Source organism: Triplophysa rosa, linkage group LG10 (genome assembly GCF_024868665.1).
Source record: "Triplophysa rosa linkage group LG10, Trosa_1v2, whole genome shotgun sequence".
Classification (NCBI taxonomy): Eukaryota; Metazoa; Chordata; class Actinopteri; order Cypriniformes; family Nemacheilidae; genus Triplophysa; species Triplophysa rosa.
This window is the reverse complement of record NC_079899.1, coordinates 19,693,264-19,713,290: the sequence shown is the minus strand read 5'-3', so window position 1 is coordinate 19,713,290 and position 20,027 is coordinate 19,693,264. Positions and strand designations below refer to the sequence as shown.

At 38.3% G+C, this 20,027-nt stretch overlaps 2 protein-coding genes across 6 annotated transcripts; both read right to left on the bottom strand.

Moving 5' to 3' along the window:
• Nucleotides 1–1,006: 1,006 nt before the first annotated feature.
• On the bottom strand, nt 1,007–9,615 carry p4ha1b (prolyl 4-hydroxylase, alpha polypeptide I b). 4 transcript variants are annotated; one of them, XM_057344171.1, is made up of 15 exons: nt 9,430–9,615; nt 7,507–7,583; nt 7,189–7,285; nt 6,779–6,930; nt 6,531–6,667; nt 6,056–6,308; nt 5,599–5,813; nt 5,328–5,504; nt 4,926–4,996; nt 2,974–3,073; nt 2,776–2,829; nt 2,574–2,639; nt 2,064–2,132; nt 1,890–1,986; nt 1,007–1,727 (listed from the first exon to the last, which is right to left on the bottom strand). In XM_057344171.1, exons 2-15 carry the CDS (start codon nt 7,580–7,582, stop codon nt 1,657–1,659), a joined length of 1,635 nt encoding a protein of 544 aa, XP_057200154.1. In that variant the 5' UTR covers nt 7,583; nt 9,430–9,615; the 3' UTR covers nt 1,007–1,656. The 4 variants fall into 4 exon arrangements, with proteins under 4 accessions (XP_057200154.1, XP_057200153.1, XP_057200157.1 ...); XM_057344170.1 differs by lacking the exon at nt 4,926–4,996 and adding an exon at nt 4,122–4,192; XM_057344174.1 differs by having other exon boundaries at nt 1,008–1,727; nt 6,056–6,295; nt 6,530–6,667; nt 9,430–9,614.
• A 1,548-nt stretch (nt 9,616–11,163) lies between these two features.
• On the bottom strand, nt 11,164–17,176 carry LOC130560659 (serine/threonine/tyrosine-interacting-like protein 1). Of its 2 annotated transcripts, none has more exons than XM_057344613.1 (6): nt 17,065–17,176; nt 16,891–16,963; nt 16,435–16,577; nt 16,143–16,296; nt 15,924–16,060; nt 11,164–11,832 (listed from the first exon to the last, which is right to left on the bottom strand). In XM_057344613.1, exons 2-6 carry the CDS (start codon nt 16,908–16,910, stop codon nt 11,171–11,173), a joined length of 1,116 nt encoding a protein of 371 aa, XP_057200596.1. In that variant the 5' UTR covers nt 16,911–16,963; nt 17,065–17,176; the 3' UTR covers nt 11,164–11,170. The 2 variants fall into 2 exon arrangements, with proteins under 2 accessions (XP_057200596.1, XP_057200595.1); XM_057344612.1 differs by having other exon boundaries at nt 17,072–17,145.
• Nucleotides 17,177–20,027: the final 2,851 nt, after the last annotated feature.

Here is a 20,027-nt window from a genome sequence, read left to right as displayed (position 1 = left end):
GACAGTCAATTAGTACTGAGGGGTCACATGACCTGTACGTAACCTTCTTCCTGCAAGGCTCCACGCGTTGGGGAGGGGGTAGAATTAGATTTGTAAATGTAAATTGGTATTAAGTTTCAAACTTCGACAATTTCCAAAATTTCCCATGTTAACTTCTCATGGAAAGTACTTTTTAAAAAACATTTAACTGAAAACGACATATCTTAAAATACATCAGTGACATTGTTTTGTCTCAAAATGCACACAAGCAATGTTTTTTGTAAGGCATGTTTGTAAAAACGTCCTAATTTAACTAAATCCTAGTCCTGGCTGAACACAGTCCCTAATCCCTAATAAACGAATCCCTGTCTGGGAAACTGCCCCTTTTTGTACTTATACTCAAATAAACAAGTTTTCATTTATTGATGGCATACACAAAATTGTTGACATTAAAAAACTTTTGGGTAACTTTTTTAACCCAACTGTTGGGTAGAGAAGATCACACAATTTATTGGGTTAAAATAACCCATAGTTGAGAAAGTGCTATAGTTTTAATAGGTGTGCGATAATCACTGTAAAATTGAATTCTAAAGGCTTTTGTCCACATCTGTTGTAGTATGTTGATTTATAAATTAATCTGGATTTGGTCAAGCTCCACCCATTTGGCTCTGGTGCAAGCACCCGCTCAGACCCCACAACACTTGCAAAAGTTCTTTTAACATAGACAAACTAATACATTCACAATAACTATAAAAAGCATAACACAACCTAAAGAAAATATTTTGAGTCGAGCATTATCTTGACTGTCTGTCATTTTTTATCAGGCTCTTACAATTACTTCCAGCAATAGCAGATATTTCAGACCGGTCAGTCAGAGTGTGGTACTTAGTGGGTTTTAAAGCAAAATGATTTGAGTAACGTATACTATGTGTGGAGAGCATTCACTTAACATCATAATCTCATTTTTGACAGAGGGGGCTTTTAGAGGGTTTTGAATCGGAACTCTTGTTTCGATATGATTTTTTATGAAGCCAAACAAAAGACAGTTTCAAATGATCACATAGATTTTAATTCTGTAGAAAACAGTCACGCTTCAAAAAACATTTCCACACAGATCTAGGACCAATTTCATTGTCTTGAATTGGCCCCAGAAATTACTAAAAAGTATTCTTGGGTACTGTGTAGAGGTTTGTCCAAAATAACATTTTTTGGTTGCCCCTGAGGATGTTTGGACCATGTGGTTTCTTCATTTTAAAATGACCTAAACAACGTATCCATGTTTTGTCTTTCATTTGTATTCATGTTTATGGTTTTTGGAGTGTCAGTGGATTCATGTTTATGGTTTCTGGAATGTTCAGTGGTTGTATGCAGAACTTAAGCAACCCTCCTAAAAATTCAAGACAACAGAAAGTGCAAAAGCCAAATAAGGGGATAAAAACCAACCCCGAATAAATAACTAAAGTAAAACATTTGCATAATCATGGTTCCTTGAATCAAGGTTAAAAAAATCCTATTCTTCCCAGGATGTTTTTGGGTATACTATTTGAGGTGAAGGGGCATCAAAGGAGTGATATGAAGATGGTTGATGGCCATTCACACTTTGTACAGACAGACATTTTATACTGAACAAAACTGACACCGTGATGTTAAACAGAAATATGACAAATGAGAATGTGATCATTCCATTTCAGTTAGGCCACAGGGCCGTCTGAATTCTTGACCTCGTTCATGTATCCATTTGTTTGAAACTGGAAAAGAAAATGAGAGAAAAATTTGAGGGTGATTAAATGGACAAATAATATTTTAAAAAACGTATAAAATGTAAACGTTTTAGAACGATTAGAGTGTGTTAAATTACTAAAGGTTGCTCTTGATGCAGGGGTGAGGTGAGTGTGATCAAGCAAACTCACCCCACTTGTTGCCTACTAATACTGGACAGGCAGCATGTCTTGTGCTGTAGTCTCCTTCTCCACTGGCAAAAAGGTTATACCAGAAGACCGCTGTACCCTGTCAAGATAACAATATGAATATGAATATGAAAAAGGCTGTTTGATGGGACAAATATGTTTTGTTGTATGTTTTACCTTTTTGGGCCACACTGATGCTCCTACATCTGTGAAGACAGTGGCACCCCCTGCTGACACATCACTCATCTGTAACACAGTTAGTCCAAGATAAATCAAACTTTATGGCCCGGTTTCACAGACACAGTTTATCTTAAGCCAGGACTATGCCTCAATTGAATTTAGATATTTATGTCGCATTTATAAAAATGCCTTAGAAGAAAAAAATTCTCAAAACAAAACAATGGCACATAAATATTTTAAGACATTTCTGGGCAAGTTATGTTCAGTTAAGACAGGTCGCACATTCATTTTAGTCTGGGGCAAGCCTTAAGCCTTGTCTGTGAAACTGGGCCTAAGACATGTAACAGTAAATATATCAGTATTGTTACATTACTTGAAATGTAATAACTTTATTTTTTGCTAATTTGATTACTGTATTTACTTATAAAATATCTATGAAATGAACCCATACATAAATGAAGATTTAACTAAACACAAATAGTGTGTGAGGTGAGTCAAGTTACTCACATAAAAGAGCCATGTTGCGATTCTGTTTCCTGTGCCCAGTTCTTTAAAGGCATCTGGTTCATCTTTCTGTATGTATACAAAAAGTTTGAAGGGTGAGAAACGCAGACACAAGCTTATGTGCCAAACAGTGTACCACTACCATGCTGACAGGTTATGCTAAAAAAACAATTGTCATTTTAATCTTTTAGGACACAGAACGTACCCTTCCAAAATCAAAGTGAGGTTCATATTGACCCCCAACTCCATAATTTGCAACCTGAGATAAAAAATCACAAAAGGAAAAACAGCTTGTCACCATGACATTTTCATTCATGATCAAGTGGATTCTTGTTATATTAAGGTGTCACAATTTTAAAAGCATCGGATTGGCTAGTGGAGTGTACAAGCCGCTCCCACATACCTGCAGCTCTTCCGCTGTGTCCATTTCAAGACCTGTCACATCTTCAATACGCTGGTTAATCCTCTCAATCGTGGAATGCTCATATGCAGACAGCCAAGCACTAGGAAGTAGAAAAAAGTAGGTTGGGAAGTAAGGAAAAAATTAAGTGAACTAAATCAAAATATACTGCAAAACACGTACGACAACAAACCAGATGGCATTACATGCAGACATGGACAATTTTTTTCACATAACTGTTAAATCACATAACGGACAAGATCAGTTCGATTTTTGAAAATTAGTTGAAACTAGTGTTAAGATTATAATAAAGACGGACATGCAGGTAAAGCCACAAAGGATGGAAAAAGGAACCAAAGACGAAAAATAAAAGGCAGCCCCTGCGACAAGGCCACTCCCTCACTTTCTCTGTTTAAAGAACAGTTGTGGCTTTACATTCAATAAAGTAATGACAATAACAGTTGTGAGTGTAACCCAGGCTCGAACTTTACTTCGACTACACCCAGTCTGAGACATGCTTTCTCAAACACACACACTCATAATAACTGGGAGAGGTTAAACCACTGTGGTGTGGGTGGAAATATGACTGAGACAACTCAACTATGTTGAGCTCTATTAAAGGTTATTTTAGTGCATAGACTCAAACGGCTGGCCACGCAAAGACTCAAAGACAACACACTTTCTGTGTATGTGTGTGTGGTGTGGACACAGACATTTATCAATTCCCAAGCCCTTCAGATAGAAAAGAAAAGACACGAAAAGACATGTATAGCACGAAAAATTATGCTCTTTACAAACATACAAACTCTAACATTTGCTGTCTGTGTGAATATGGACAAATGGAGGTCTGCCAGCCCTAAAACAGTCTGTGTTTAAAAGAAGAGGCCTTTGCCTATGTACTGTAAGTAACGTGTGTACGGTCCACTGAATATGAAAAATGTCAGATTTCCACCAAATAAAATAAAATGTAGAAAGCATGAATGTAAAAATGATGTCAACACTCAACATGACATTTTGAACTGACCAATCGATCTCAGACATGTTTTCATGTGTGTAAAATGAAATTTAATTGGTGGTTTGATTAAAACGAGGTTAAAATTCAACTGATTAAAGTTTAGGAAGTTCTCTGTTATGAACTTTTCACCCCTTACCTCTTGGAGACTCTGTATTGGGCAGTAGTGAGTTTTCCCGTAATGGGATCATGCACCGTTGCTCGCCTTAGCTACTCCCCATTTCACAAAGCAGAAGAGAGATACAGAGAGAGCAAGAAAGAAAAATACAAACACAGAAAACACCACACATGGAAATAGAAGAGACAAAAGGATGGAAAGAGAGAGACAGATAGAGACAGAGAGGTCACTTTTAGGTGTCTTTTTCTGAACTAAAGCCATGTAAAGAGCAGGGACAGATCTGTTCACACTCTATGATGCAAAAGTCTTACTGAATGTTTATTGCCCCAGCTATAAAGTTCTCAGCCTGACACTTTATATCACAAACTACCACAAAGGGCAAAGCATTTTGCATAACAAATCACTTTTTTTTACAACTGTCTCTGTTTACAACACTGTCCCTGTTCAATGACTGCTACTGAGAGAAAAACACAGCAGTCCTTCTTTCATCACCGCATGACAAAAAAAACAGCAATGCAATGTACAACTCCTCAGCATAAAAACAATATTAAACCTCTCTGCTTAAACAGTTACAATCTTCTAGTGTCAACATGTTCACAGACTATATTCCAGTATGTCCTAGAATCCATTTAAAATCAGCTATATCAAAGTGGAATTTTCATAATTTCGTAATTGTTTTTATCTAATTTCAATACTTAAAATACAATATTAATACTATCAGTAACGTTCCCTTTTACATTGTTTCTGCTAAGGAGTTCTCGAATTCTAAAGAATTGCAAGAGCATGACGGTAATGTTGGCGGTTCTCTACGTTCTCATACCTTACCTCTTACTGATCCTGTAGGGGGCGGTTTCCAGAATGCCCGTGATGGGATTGGATATAGTAGCCCTACGGAGCTAAGGAGCCAGATATTGGGTCACACATTGCTCTGTGTCCCTCACAGGCTCCCGTACATCAACCCCTAACTGACTTTGACTAAACCTCTGTAACAGTATAATCATAGTATAGTAAATACTTCTAAATTTCTGATTTCTTGTAACAATAGTACGTTTGATAATATGATGTCTGTTTAATCCTATGGGTTGAGCTGCCAAGTAATCAATAACCAGATGTTCACATTAGCCTTGTAAATATGTGATCAATTAAACTAACAGCCAGATTGACTCTTTTTTCAAAGATCTCAAAATAAAACACAGCTTAACTAAATAATAAAAAACAGAAACTCACTCTGGGTTTTGCAATTTCCTTCACTTTCTCAATTTCACTTTCAGAGATGATGTCATGATAACGAACAATGTGTGGACGATCCCACTCATCTTCCATTTTTACTGGAGCCAACAGCAGTTGTGGATTGCGGTTGTTGTCAAAGTAACGGCAAAAGAGGCGGCTCTGTCTGCGGGGCGTCTACAGGAGTTAGAAACAAAAAAGAGTTTTTAACAAGAGAAAAAATAAAAGACAACGAGAAAACGTCAAGAGAAAATGTCATCTTTCTTCTCACCAGTTTCACTCCCTCTCCTCTGCAAAGCATTTCATATTTCTTCCTCTCTGGCAGAGGGTCTTTGGATCGTTTCCTTTGAGCATCACGTTTGTCCAGCAGTTTCTCCTCTGATTTTTTAACCTCCTTTCCCTTCTTCTCTTCTTCTGCCTTTCTCTGCTTCTCCAGCTGGAACTCAAAGTACTTTAGGTTCCCATTGGCTCGAAGGTGATTTGGGTCTGAAATTCACACACAGTACAGACAGTGTTTGTTATCTAATCTATCAAAAATGTATCCAGGCTTATCAGTCATTTTTTTCACCCGTCTCATTTTTCAAAACCTTGTCTTTCCATTAATTCCTTATAATTTTACAATTTTAAGGGGACATGTTGTAAAAAACGCCCTTTTTCCAAACTTCCAAAATACTTCCAAACTCTACTTCTACTAAAGAAAATCGTCCTATAATTTTATTTCATCTTACCCAAGTTCAACATCCTCTTGGTAAGTTCGAGAGCTTGCTCTAGCTCCTCCTGTTGGTAAATGGCGTAACTGAGGTAGTCCATTACTGTGACCTTGTCTATGATGGATTCCTCGCCCTCATCCAGCTGTGTGAGGGCTTGAGCCATCCAGAGCTCGGTGTGATAGTAGTCTGCCTCAGAGTATGCGATCTTGCCCAGCTCAAAGCAGTCTTCCACAGTCATCCGGCTCTTATGAACAACACCTGATTTCACACCGGTAAGATGAAAGAGAAATATTTTATAATTGTATAATTACATGTAAGATAAAGACTCTATCCTACTATAAATGCATCCCTAATGTTAGACCTCAGTCACTTAAACATTTTGAAGTCTATTTAACAATAAAAACATGCTGGTTATAAGAAACATCTCCCATGCTTCCCATTTTGCAAGCAGGTTTGAAATGTAGAAATGCAAACACACGTGCACTCACTCACCAGGCAGGTCTCCGGTCGAAATGGTGTTGGCAGACAGCTGGTACGTGTCCTGCAGTCTAAGCAAAGCTTTGGCTGCTCCTGTCTGGTCCTCATCTGTTGGAAAAAACTGCCTCTGAGTGGTCAGATTAGAGATGAACCCTAAGAGAAGAGAGAAAACAGATCTTTTAAACATGACATCTCTAAGATCTCATCTGACATTTTATTTACAATGAATTTGTAATTCAATTCAATGTCAGTAAACTCACTAACCATTGGTGGTGTCTTTCAGAACTAGGCTTTCCAGGCCAGCCCACTCACTGTTAAGTCTTTTCATTAGTTTGAAGGCATTGACCGGGTGTCCCAGGTATCCCTCGGGGTCCTGCGTGGCTGTGTTTGTCAGCGAATCCACCTTATCTGCCCACCTGTTGCAGACGATACACAACAGAATTAGAAACAGCTGATGCTAAGGAGCCAGAATATTAACTAGACATTCATGAGCTGTCAAAAGACATCTGAAAGAGGCCCTTGAAAGTCTTTACGCATAGTGTAGTTAAATAAAAAGCGTTTAGAAACAATAATCAGGACATCATGCATTTGTTTGCACAGCTGAGCAGGTTAACAGCATGTTTAGAGCACATGTTCTTGTGTGCGTGCGTGTGCGTGTGTCCGTTTACACGTACTGTTTGACTTGCTCTAGTCTGTTCTCCTCTTGCCTGATGTATTCTTTCAGAGATGTCACCAGGTCCTTTTCGGTGTATAGTAGGTCTGTCATCTGACCTGAAGATCAAAAAGTTAAATCTGGAATTAAAGCTAGGTTGTCTCACAACTTGAGTGGGCTGCTGACCTGCTAGGCCAAACCTCCCACTTACAATTGTAATATTTAAGCTATTTAGGGACATCCTGAGTTGTATGTTATGAAGGATGGATATCCTTATAAGGAATGGTTAGGATACAGAACAGAAAAAACAATGGACATTAAAAAAAGCAATGAATCTCACCTATTGAAGTGAAGAAGTCACTGTGGGCATACAGGGTGTGGATGAATAAACTCAACAGGAACCAACACCGCACCATCCTGAGAGGAAGAAGGATTGGCATTTGTGATATATAAGATCATTGGATTGTGTCACATCAAATCTGTTATCTAACTGCAGTAAATTGCAAATATTGATTCAGTAGTTACAATAACATTTTCTCGTTCATATCTGATGGCAATATTAGACATTTATTTTATTAAGAAACCACAGCCAAAACTTTGGGATAAAGTTTATTTTTCGTGTGGATGTTTGGTGACGTTGTTTATTGTTGGCTCTAAATTTTGGCACAAATGTGGCATCCAGTGGTTAGAATGACAGAGAAGATTGTGCCAGCCAACTCTCTTCTGTGTGTTTATGCAAAAGTGTCTTGTGTATACAAGAGGTCACGCTTGTTTTGTGAAACTTTGCCAAAAGGAATTCTGGGGCAGGGACTCACTGGACAAATACACTGATAACCCCCCCAACAAATACAGATATTCAAGCTCTGCGTGTGATTCTTAAAGTGTGTCCAGAATCTCTACAAAAACAGCGCAGCCAAAGCTCTTACTAAATGTTAATATGATCTTTAATGTGTTGCACAAAAATATCATAATCACGTGAAGAGACATGGTATGTGTGTTAAAGCCATCTGATGCTCGAGATGTACTCCAAAAAATGCCCTAAGGGGCCAAAAACCAACAACCTATTGACTACCACTGTGCATTAACATTAGTTCTGTTGTAGGGATCTAACCTTATTCAAAAAGGGAAGGTATAGCAGAGCCTCTTATATAAACTCATGTCAAAACCATATGCCTGTCAGAAAGGCATAAGTGAACGCTTTAAAGTTATGAAGGACGCTATGTGACCTCGCATGCCTCAGCATATCAAATGAAAGATTGATCATAGAGATATACCGACAAACAATCCTAACCACACTGAGAAATCTGGCATTGTTTTTGTATACTGAAAGACATACCACATCTACCATAACTTTTCATACAGTCCATGTGCTTAAACATTGTTGTGAACTGCAAAACTCTATACAAATTATATAGGACACTTACTAAAAGGTATCAATTCAACCATATTTACTAAATCTAAAATACTATGGTTTGTAAATCCTAATGAACAGTTTAAATAATTAAATTGACAGTGTAAGCGAAAATGACATAAAAATGACGCATTCTGTAATATTTGTATACATTTAACTGAGATAATTTACGTGGCTTGGCAACCACGGTGTTTTCTTTCTTTCAAGAGTGAGTTCGTGAGCTCGTGAGGGTCTTCCATGGAAGCCGAACGCAGTTCATTGGGTCCAGCATAACGGAAGTGCCACGTCGTCGCCCCTCCCCCGCGCACGAACGGGGCGCAAGTGTTTTAAAACTGACAGAAACAAAAATATCTCCAAAGTAGGTGAGGAGGATTGTCACGTCTAGTTTATCCGCTGTAGGAATGTGGCACACATGACACGAACGCGCGCTGCACTATTACGTTTGTGTCAGAAACAACTACAAACACCTTCCACCATCTGACCCACGTGGATATCGGAATAAGACCACTTATTTATGATCGCAAAGACATAAAGGAAAACACAGCCACACCCAAAATTTAATCCGAAAGCTGACTACTACTCTGAGAGTGATACTTCTAGAAGAGTCAATACACAATTCCATATTATTGTGTGTATGCATAGCGGAAATTCCTGCAGGCAACTCCCAAAATTTTGCCAACTTTAAGTGATCAGTGTATACTGTACATAAAATATATCGTCATAGCCTTGCTCTACCGATAAGAATGATATAGCACATCAAACAAATTAACAAAAACAAACCCTTAATGAAAAAAAACACGCTTTGCTAGACAGTGTAAATATAGCAAAACTCACTAAAGCATTGTACATTACCTGTATTATTTCGAGCTGTCAAAAAGCACTAAATCGATCCAGATGTTGCTCTCCTGATGCTAGCGTGGATGTGGGACGCTTCTGTTTACGATGCCTCTGGTATGCAGCTGAGCTTTATATGAGAGCTTCTTCTCATCTGCCCACAGAGCTACGTGCAGAGCCTCACACACTCTTCCAATTCACGGAACCTGGCAATTTTGGGATGGAATAAGAACTGCGCATGCTCATTCTAAATGTACAGCAATATATTATGGACCCTATATGTTCCGTTTTTAAGAAAACAGTCTTTATAACTAATACACAGTTTTCGTGTGTTATATTTAAGGCTTAAAGTTAAAGTTCACCCAAATATAAAAATACTTTCATTGTTTACCCACCTTTATGTCATTCCAAATAGGCTATGTATGACTTTCTTTTTTTGTAGGATACAAAAGATGAGATTTTGATGAGAACGTTTGTTACCAAACAACATTGATCCCCATTTACTACCATTGCATGGACACACTGAGACATTTTTCAAAATATCTTTTGTGTTCTACAGCTTTATATAGCCTATGTTTTGAGTGACATGAGGGTGAATGACAGAATTTGTATTTATTTTTTCATTTTGGGAACCGTATCTGTTTCACCATTTCTTTTCTTTCTTTCTTTCTTTCTTTCTTTCTTTCTTTCTTTCTTTCTTTCTTTCTTTCTTTCTTTCTTTCTTTCTTTCTTTCTTTCTTTCTTTCTTTCTAAAAGCTAAATTATCTTTAAACTATATTAGGTATATTACTAGGTTCCAAAACCTTTTGTTTTACATATACATAAACATCCAGAGCTGTAAATGTTTGTGTCACATACACTATAGAATGCCTGCATGTGTCTGTGAACCTTTATAACACAAAAGTGACAAAATGGACAGGCATTTGTTTTATAAATAGACCATTTATTGCACTCTGTGTATGTTGAATGTAAAATAATGGGAATTTTATACATTTATTCTTTAAAACATTACTTGATCGAATAAAATAACACTTTTTATACTATATAATCCTTTGTGGGTTTTTCCTTTTTGTATTGGTATCCTTTTTAAGAAATGATAACTGAGATGTTTGTTTTCTTATATGTAATAATATTTCCTCCTTTTTGCTTCTGCCATCTGACTTGGACTAATATAACATGTTTGGATCAATACACATTGACACTGACTCTTACGAACATCATCTAGGTCCAACAACCCTGCTGCACCCAACCCAACATTCTGTGCAGTTTGTATGTATTTCACTGTTCCAAACTTCCAAAGTTTTGGAGTTATATTTTTGTTAGTTAGTTAGTTAGTGAGTTATACTCACTTTTCTACCACTGTTGGCCAAATAATTCAAATTTTCTGTTGGAAGAGAATAAAAAACAAAACACTTATTTTTTTACAAAACAAACCTAAAATAGAAACAAACCCATTCTGTCAACTTCTTTCCATCTGGCCATCACGTGTTAACAGAAAACTACAAAGTAAAAATATCCTTGATAATTACAAGCAAATACATAAAATACCATTTGTATACAACATATTTATTTGGCTTATAATACAGAATGCCACATTGTCTTTATTGATACTACAGAAAAAAGCTTGTTATCACTTCTGTTTGATCCTTCTCAAGGGAAAAGGTCCTCTTGACTTTAATTGTTTGTAGAACAAAATATATAATGATATCATTATTAGATTCCCTCATATCAGACTTTCTCCTGTCCTGAGATTCAAAACTTAAAGACAGATGTCATCCAGCGAGGTGAGGCGTTGACCAAACAGCTGTTCCTCGTAGTCAGAGAGTTGCCGAAGAAACCCGGCATTTGGGGCCGCGCAAGCCCTTCTCTCCTTCAGCCAGCGGAAAGCGTGCAGCAGAGACCAACGATGCTGCTCCATGAGGAACCCTAACGTCAGCACCGAGCTCCTGCTCCGGCCGAGGCTGCAGTGCACCAGCACACGGCCACCGGGTGAACCCGGTGCCCCCCGCAAGGCTTCAGCAATAAACTTTGAAGCTTCTCGAAAGGCCTGTCTCACATTCTGCTGTGCGTCGTCACTTAGCCGTAGCCTAAGGTAGTGTAATATATTTGGGAAAGCATCAGAGATTTCAGCGGTAGCATTGACCACGTGTGTGATGTAGAGGTTTTTGATGATGCGGTAATCATGTGCCTGTGAGGCAGAGCCTTGGTACAGTGCACCCTCCAAGATTTCAGAGGGATAGATGGTGAGGGAGTGACGCTCTGACTCCAGTAGGACCATCCGGGGGTTGCACAGAAAGGGATAGAGAGAGTGGAAAGCAGAATAGCCTCCATGGAGGATTACTGGGTCCATTCCAAGGGCACTCAGATGGAAGAAACACTGCTGAAGAGTGGGAGAGTCGGCACGCGCCTCCTGGCTGCCAACTGAAGAAAAACACACATTCACAACCATAAACAAGTGTTTTATTTACAATTTAATTACATTTTTATTGACAAAAAATTAAGAGACCTCTCTAATTTGCCCTTAATCAGCTTTTTTGCATGTATTGTGACTATTTCAGTCCAGTGTGTGTTGAATTAGAAACAAATTTCAGGAATGATATGAAGTAACCCAACACCAATGTAATAGACTGAGAGTGTCATGATCCTGCCTCACCTTGTCATACTTTCTAGTCTTGTGGCAGGGTCATGACAGCCCCACGTGTTTTGTGTGAGACACATGGCATTGTTTGTTTTGGCGTGCCATGTGTTCTCCTGTGTCGACTCAGCTCCTCCCACCTCAAGCTCTGCCGCTCCTCCCCCGCCAGCTGACCTCCAGGGCAAGAGGGAAAGGAGGGAGTCCTGGGGGACGGCTTCTGATTCCTCCTCCTCCTCGGGGCCAACAACGCCCTCCTTTGCATCTCTGCAGCCTGCCACTAACCCGGTAGCCCGCTCGAAAAAGAAGCGGAGGAAGGGGTCACGCAGCGCCAGCTTCCAGTCCCGGTCCTGCCGTAGCGCTGGCTTCCAGTCCCAGTCCTGTCGCAGCGCCGGCTTCCAGTCACGGTTTGGCCCCAGAGCCGGTCCAACCAGTCACCTGGTCCCCTGTGTTGTCCCAACCAGTCACCTGGTCCCCTGTGTCGTCCCAGAGCTCCTTGTCCCGGTCCTCCAGTACTGTCTCTATGTCCTCCCTAGACTCTGTTCCTGTCCCTGTTATCCCTAGACCCTCGTTTGTTCCCCCTGTGCTCCTTGGACCTTCCTTGTCGCAGCCATGGCCCCCTGTTTTGCCCTCACCCTTGATTACCCACCCCCCTGGAACCTTCCCCATGCCCTCTGCGGGGTATGCCCCACCCTAGCCCGCTTTCCCCACCAGACCCGCCCGGACTCCACGTTCTCGTCCTTCCCCTGCACCCCCCCCCCATCAAAGACTGTTCCACCCAACCTTTTTGGACTTCCACCAATGAACTCTTTTGTGCTCCCACCTCCCCTCCCATGTTTGTTATTTTTATGTCACCCCAACCCATTCATTGTTTTTGCTTGCCTGCCGTTGTTATTATTTACTATGTTCTGATGGTTTTTGTCTGTTTCCCAGTCGGTCCCGTCTTGCTAGTGTGTCCTCTCAGGTGATGCCAGGGGGCATCCGTTGAGGGGGGGTACTGTCATGATCCTGCCTCACCTCATCATACTTTCTAGTCTTGTGGCAGGGTCATGACAGCCCCACGTGTTTTGTGTGAGACACATGGCATTGTTTGTTTTGGCGTGTCATGTAGTGCTATAGTACTCGAGTCCGGACTCGAGACGTTTTTTTATGATCTAGGACTTGTCTCGGACTTGGTCATTGGTCTATATATATATATATATATATATATATTTATTTTTTTTTTTTTTTTCTCCTTCAAAACAAAACATTGATAGAGCATGCTTCTTGTGATCCGAAAACTGTTGCCGACTCGCGACTCAAGAACGAGAGCCGCGCGTGTTCATAAGTTCTCTCTTCACACAGTAGTTCAGATCTGTGTGTGCTTTTGGTGTAACTAAATAACTCCGGTATATTGGTTCAAGTCATGCAAGCCAGAAAGTGAAGAACTGAATTAATTTGTGGGTAATATTAAGTGTTTACGGGAGACGCTAAACGCGAACAATTCAGGTGAACTGGTTCGACCGGTTCACTTAAAATAAAGAACCGGTTCAAATGAACGATTCGTCCGCGGCGAGAACTGAACAGCATCAATCATTCATCAGGCACGATGTCAGCAAGCAGCGGCATAATAACATTTGGTTTTACAAACCATAAAGAATTTATCGACAGTGCGCTTAAAAGGAAACTTTTTGCACAAAACTTTCTCCAAAACCTTTGGGACAACATCCAATTTTGTAAGAAACCTGCAAAGGCATCACAAAGAGAGGTAAGTTAATGCCATGTTTCAGAGTTAGTATTGCATTTGAATATTTTTAGAAAGTAGGGCTTCAAGATAAAATTGATCGTATTTTTATTGTCATTTCGATATGAACATGCTATTTAAGTATGGGCACCGAAACGTGCTTTTAAACGAGCCGTGGGGCCTCTGCTCTTTCTGGCACCTCCTCTATCGAACGAGCACGGGCAGGTGCACACATGCACACACACACGCTCGCACGCACACAAAGGTGTTAAAACGTTCCTTAAAAAAGTGGGGGGGGGGTTTGGTTACTTTGGGGGACACTAAGTCATAAGTTCAAGAATGGGAACATATTCAAGTGTTTGCTGGTTATTTGTTACATTTTCTATTGGCAGAATAGGATTGTTACACTTCAATAAAAAAGATTTGAAGTTACACTTCGACTTTGTGACTTTAGTGCTATACCTAAAGTAAATAAAATTACCTTATTTTAAGGTAAAATACATTTTTTGATCATTACCAATAATGAAAATTGAAGATGTGCTGTCTCTTGCATCACAAAAATTCTCAATAGTTAAGTATGTGGTCTTGTAGTCATGATTTTTTTCTGTCTCTGTCTTGACTGTCTCAATTGGACTCTGTCTTGACTTGGACTCGAACCTCTTTGGACTTGGACTTGACTTGGACTCGAACCTCTTTGGACTTGGACTTGTCTTGGACTCGACAACGGTGGACTTGACTACAGCCCTAGTGTCATGTGTTCTCCTGTCTTGTCTCCTGATCCCGCCTCCTCGTTTCCTCGTTTAGCTTCCCATCAGTGTTTGATTCCCCTCACCTGCCCATTGTTAATTATCTCTTGTTAGTTTCCCCTATATAATGCCCTTGTGTTTGCCGTCCTGTGCTGGTTCATTTTGATTAGTTGGTATTCCTTAGTGTGTTTGTATATCTCCTTGACCTTGTATATCTAGTCAACTTTGAGTCCAGTTCATTGTATTGTCTAGCTAAGCCTTTTTGTTCCTGCCTTGTCCCTGTTTTAGAAAGCCTTGTTTGTTTTTTGGTTTTGTTCTTGTTTGTCCCCTCGTGGGAAGTTTTTGTTTGTATTTTGAAAACTTCTTAGTTATCTTGTTTTTTCCCCATCGTGGGTTTTTGTTTTCATTAAAAGTCCTTTTTTCTTATATGCTGTCTGCGTCTGGGTTCTGTCTCCTCGACATTCTTGACAGAGAGAATGCAGATGCATGAAAATTGTACAAAAAAAATAGCCTTATGTCATCTCTTTTTTTTACTGATCCTAAAAATGTAAACACATGTAAAAACATTAGTACTGTGTTTAAACATTAATATGGACTTGTTTTCTTTGCAGTGTTAAAGATCTGCAAACATTCAAGGTCATTTTTATTTTGACCAGTTTGTCCCGTTTCAATTTTTAGCAAATAAATGCATATAAAAACAATGTTTTTGTTGTCAGCATTTCACAGAATGAAACAAGCTATTATTTAACTTAAACATGTATATGAAAAATGAAAATAAGTTTGGAGTGGTCTCCTATTTTTTTTGTCCGCAGCTATATATAACTGGTCAAGCAATAAATTCAATAATTGTACTTTAATTTATTGTATTGTACAGTTATACAGGCGCAGAAAAAAAGACCAATTCAAAGTTCAATTCAGTTTTCTGGTTTTAAAATAGACTAAAGGTGTGTTTAGGCAAAATTATCATTTTTGTTTCATTCTGTGAACTACAATATTTATCTTAATTATTTTATAAAAATGTTTATCAAGTAAAAATAAAGTGTCTATCTTCATTTATTTGCAGCAAATGAAAACTGAAGAAACAGGTCAAAATAACAGAAAATGTGCTCTGTATTTTTTCAGACCTCAAATACTGCAAAAAAACAAGTTAATATTCACTATTAAGCAATACAATAGCAATATGTATTTAGGAAACTTCTAAAAATATTTTTTGATGTGATAACCTGGATTTTTATCAGTTTTCATGTGTCTTGTCATGCTTTCAGCCTTTCATGTTGCTGAGGTTTGATTTTATTGAAATTCATCAGACACTGGACTGAAATGGCCACAATACATCTAGAAATTCTGATTAAATGACCATTTGCATTGGTCTCTTAATTTTTTCCCGCAAGTGTATATAGTTATGTTATACCTGGGCTTTGGCCTTCTTCAGCATACAGCAGTATAATGGAGAACTCTTGAAGCTGAACACAACTTATCAAACAGCCCAGTTCAGGATGAATCACAGTCACACTGGCGCGGGCAGTTACCAGATGACTCTGCTTATATCTGCACACATACAAGGCAGTTAGAATCAGACTAAATCATGTGTTAGACCTCTGTGTGTTTGGTTGAGTAAGGTAAAAACCACCTCTCTGCTGATCGGCAGTCCAGTATAAGTATATAATATGCATCGTGAAGTGAGGGTTGTCCGGCTTCAGCATTGAGGAGATTGTATACTTGCTGTGGGGTCACGTAACCCCTTTCTATAATTGTTTTTTCTGGAAAAGCAGGAATCAAAAGCTCTATCACACAGACACATAGACAAGAAAAGACAAAAAGGCCAAATCAATTCCACATTTACAACAGATTGTTTCTACTGTGATTTACAAAGAGCATTTATGTTGAATAATCTTGAAGAAAAAAAACACGACATAATATACCTTCAGTGTTGGTCTGAGATGATTCAATAATATTATTTTGAGATATTCTGACTGTGCCATTCATCTCCCTGCAGGAGGCGTTATTTCGAACCTGCAGAGAGTCTCGCAAACCAGTAGAGCGAACTAAAGGACATTTATCAGCTCTGTGGGGGGGGGGAATCTTGCATTAACAGAAATCTTGCATTTGCCATGTATTCACTGAAAATCTCTAGCTAATATAATCAGCAGTTTCACATATTGTAAATAAACCACCAGAGGAGAAATGGTGCACCTCGGAAACAAATCAAACAGGTCTGAATGTATTTTGAGGTATTTAAATAATTGCTTATCCATTGTTTGTTTTTCTTTTTTCATTTTAGTGCACTTCATATTTGTAGACATGGATCACATTGCTGATAATATCAGAGAGTAAAAACAATAATAATCTTGAACAACAGTTTTGTCAGAGGTACTCACCTGGTCACCACAATGCCCATGGTTCTGTACGGGAGTCATTCGGGATGTGTAGCCGAAGCTTTCTCTCTCTCTTCTATGGGCCGAAAGGTAAGAGAGAGAATGGAACCAATTCTGACACACACACACACACACACACACACACACGCTCAAACCAACACCATGAAAGATACATACTCCTTACAGCATTTCTCTGCCAAATTTTTCAAAAAAGAAAAAATGCAAAAATCATCAGAATTTTACATCCCTGTGGTTGTTCAATCGTTCTCTGTATGTCACGATGTATAAAACAACATGTTTTTTCTTTTTTTCCTTTCATTCTACTATCTCCCTCCTCCTTGTCAGGCTTATTTTAGTGGGTTGCCAGGGTAATAAGAAAGGGTGAAGTGCTCTACATGAGCAGAAGCGAGCTGGCCGTGACAGGTCAGGGTGTCAGACGCAGATACAGACACACACTTTTGAATTAAAATGAAATAACACAGAGAATTATAAACATTTAGGTGCATTGGGATAAATATCAAATTACTAAGTGAATAAACCATATATTTCATATGTGAAATGCATTTAACCTTTGTTTTACTATTTACTGTAAATTATTTTTATTGCATGCAGGTTCTTTTATACTGTAAATTGCTTTTGTGTGCTGTATTTAGTAGGCTATTTTTATGGGTAGTTGACAAATAAACCGCACGTGTCCTGGTGTGACTGACATAAAGAAAAACTGACAATGGATCTCTCTTATGCTATTTTATATTACAAATATAAATATCAATTTTATAAAATTTTATATAACAGTTTGTTTTCTAACTTTTTGCTGTCACACCATAAGACACACGGAATACTTTATTTGTCAGCTACCCATATTTACTGTCTTTGTAACATTTGCATGATATATATGACCTGATAGATTAGTGCTGAGTTGTCATGGTAATATTGTATTACCTGTCTATTAGCAACCTGTCATGTCACCTATATATATCACCTATATGATGTTCTTGTTTGCCTACAGTACATTTCATTCGGTGGCTCCAGCTGCTAGCTGAGTTCCTTGCTTGCAAGCACATGCATAATACTTAAGCAAAAATATTTGTTTCGTTATTTGTAATTATTGATGATTTATTAAGACAAACCACCATAAAAAATATATTTAGTCATAATTTGGAATGTCTATGTCTAACATAGGTCTAATTGGAGGCTTTAAAAACATAAACAAAATTTTTGCTCTGAAAGAGATAAGCAAATGCACAGAGAGCCCTATGCCATAAAAGTTATAATCTAAAATGAGGTAAAGAGTTAAACGTTGTGTAAGGAGGCATATGATGATAAAAAAATAACCTTTGCATAACGCTACCATGGTATACTAAGCTGAACTCACAAATTATTTTTCGAAACACCACAAAACATACAATAATTCATGTATTGATATATGCCACATAAAATCTGTAAATAATAAATTGAGGGTGAGGGGAATTGTGGTATACAGGTGGCATGAGATGGAAGTGTCTGGCAGGCAAATATGCCATTATTTAGCCTGTTTTTAGATACATTAGGCCTAATGTTTTGGGGTTTTGTTGTATATATTATTGCACTAAACAATCACCAAATATCTATGAACAGCTGTTAATCCCTTTACGAAAATTAACCATGCTTTATTTGTAGTTTTTTTTTACTACAAAAAAAACGAAATCTACTTAAACAATGGTTAATTCTCGTAAAGGTTATTAGTGTAGCCCAAATTGTCAGGAAGGTGCCTGTGTCAACAGGACTGTTTACGCAGTGACCCAATGCGCGTCCACGAGATGTTCTCGAGCATGTTTATGTCCTTTACAATTTTAAACTAGAGTGAAAAAAGTAATAATAAGAATTAAATCCAGGATAAAACACTGGATCTGCAAGGTACCGAGTCAAACGGGGTAATGGAAATGTCTGTTAAACGCAAGTTCACCAACCTCTGAACATTTTTCATCTTTTTGTAACAGGGTGGGAAAGGATCAATGTCCAGCCGCGGTTAGTTCCTCCTTTTTGACACAAACTAAGCAGTTTTCTGTCTGTCCACGGTGGAAATATTTCAACATCTACACGTCAGTGTCGGCAATTGAAGAGAGAGATAAACAACGATGAATTAATTGATGGGTTATGAACGTTAACTATAATGATCGAGACCGCGCTCGAAGCGTTCACTATAACGGAATAACACGGTCTCGTGACAAACAAGTTATGTAAGTTTCCTTTGACATATTTTTATCTTATTTTTTCTTCTTTCTTTTCGTTAAATATGCTTTAGAATAGCTTTCAAAAAAGCTCATAGTTTCACAAAGCCTGTGCTGTTTCGTACGTAAATGATTTTATTGTAACATTGTTTTGGCGGATTTATTGCCATTTGTAGGCTATACCATAGTTTTAGTACAGAAAATATCATTGTTAAACAAAGACTGCTATGGGACAATGATACATTCATGGTATCGATGTTTTACTAACTTAGTTACTTTTCGTAAGTGTTAGAAAGATACAAAGCAACCATATTTTATTTATCGTTTATTTCTTTTATTATTTTTGTATATATCCTTTACTTTTTACTGGATAAAATCAAGTTGTTTTACAAAAAATACAACTCTAATATCCAGAGAGAAGTCATTGTCCACTTTGGTGCATATGTGATGCTTATCTTTATTTATCTGTGTTATTTATTAAAATATTATAGCCTATATTTGTGAATTTTCTCTCTAGGGTGTTTGCTAACTCAGTCTGTCTGGTGGTTTTATGTTTATTATTTAACCCCTGATGCTGTAAAGGGGTAGGAAATGAAAATAGCATTCCACCCCACCAGTCCTGGTGGTTGGACTACCAGTATGGACCCCTGGCAAACTTTGATGTCCAGATGGTGAGATCAGATATATGACAGATGTATTTTTAGTTTTTACTCATGTCATGTTTTCAACATATCGTAATAGATTTTTAATTAATGCTCATGTCATTATATTACTCTGTATTGCTTTTTTATCAGATAGATGGTGTCTGTTGTTATATCTTTTAGTTCTTCATGGTGGCAGATGCATACTCCACATGCACTGAGAGCTTGTCTGTATGAAGTATATAAACCCTTGGTGCCACTGCTGCTTTGCATCGCCGCCCTGGTGGCT

Excerpts from the sequence above, each read along its gene's own strand:
- p4ha1b (XM_057344171.1), bottom strand. The coding sequence starts at position 7,582 with ATGGTGCGGTGTTGGTTCCTGTTGAGTTTATTCATCCACACCCTGTAT. Across the intron at positions 6,931-7,188 it reads AGACTAGAGCAAGTCAAACA|GTGGGCAGATAAGGTGGATT; the intron begins GTACGTGTAAAC and ends CGTCTGCAACAG. Across the intron at positions 6,668-6,778 it reads TCTGAAAGACACCACCAATG|GGTTCATCTCTAATCTGACC; the intron begins GTTAGTGAGTTT and ends CTCTTCTCTTAG.
- LOC130560659 (XM_057344613.1), bottom strand. The coding sequence starts at position 16,910 with ATGGGCATTGTGGTGACCAG. Across the intron at positions 16,297-16,434 it reads ATCTCAGACCAACACTGAAG|AGCTTTTGATTCCTGCTTTT; the intron begins GTATATTATGTC and ends TCTGTGTGATAG. Across the intron at positions 11,833-15,923 it reads TGAAGAAGGCCAAAGCCCAG|TTGGCAGCCAGGAGGCGCGT; the intron begins GTATAACATAAC and ends GTTTTTCTTCAG.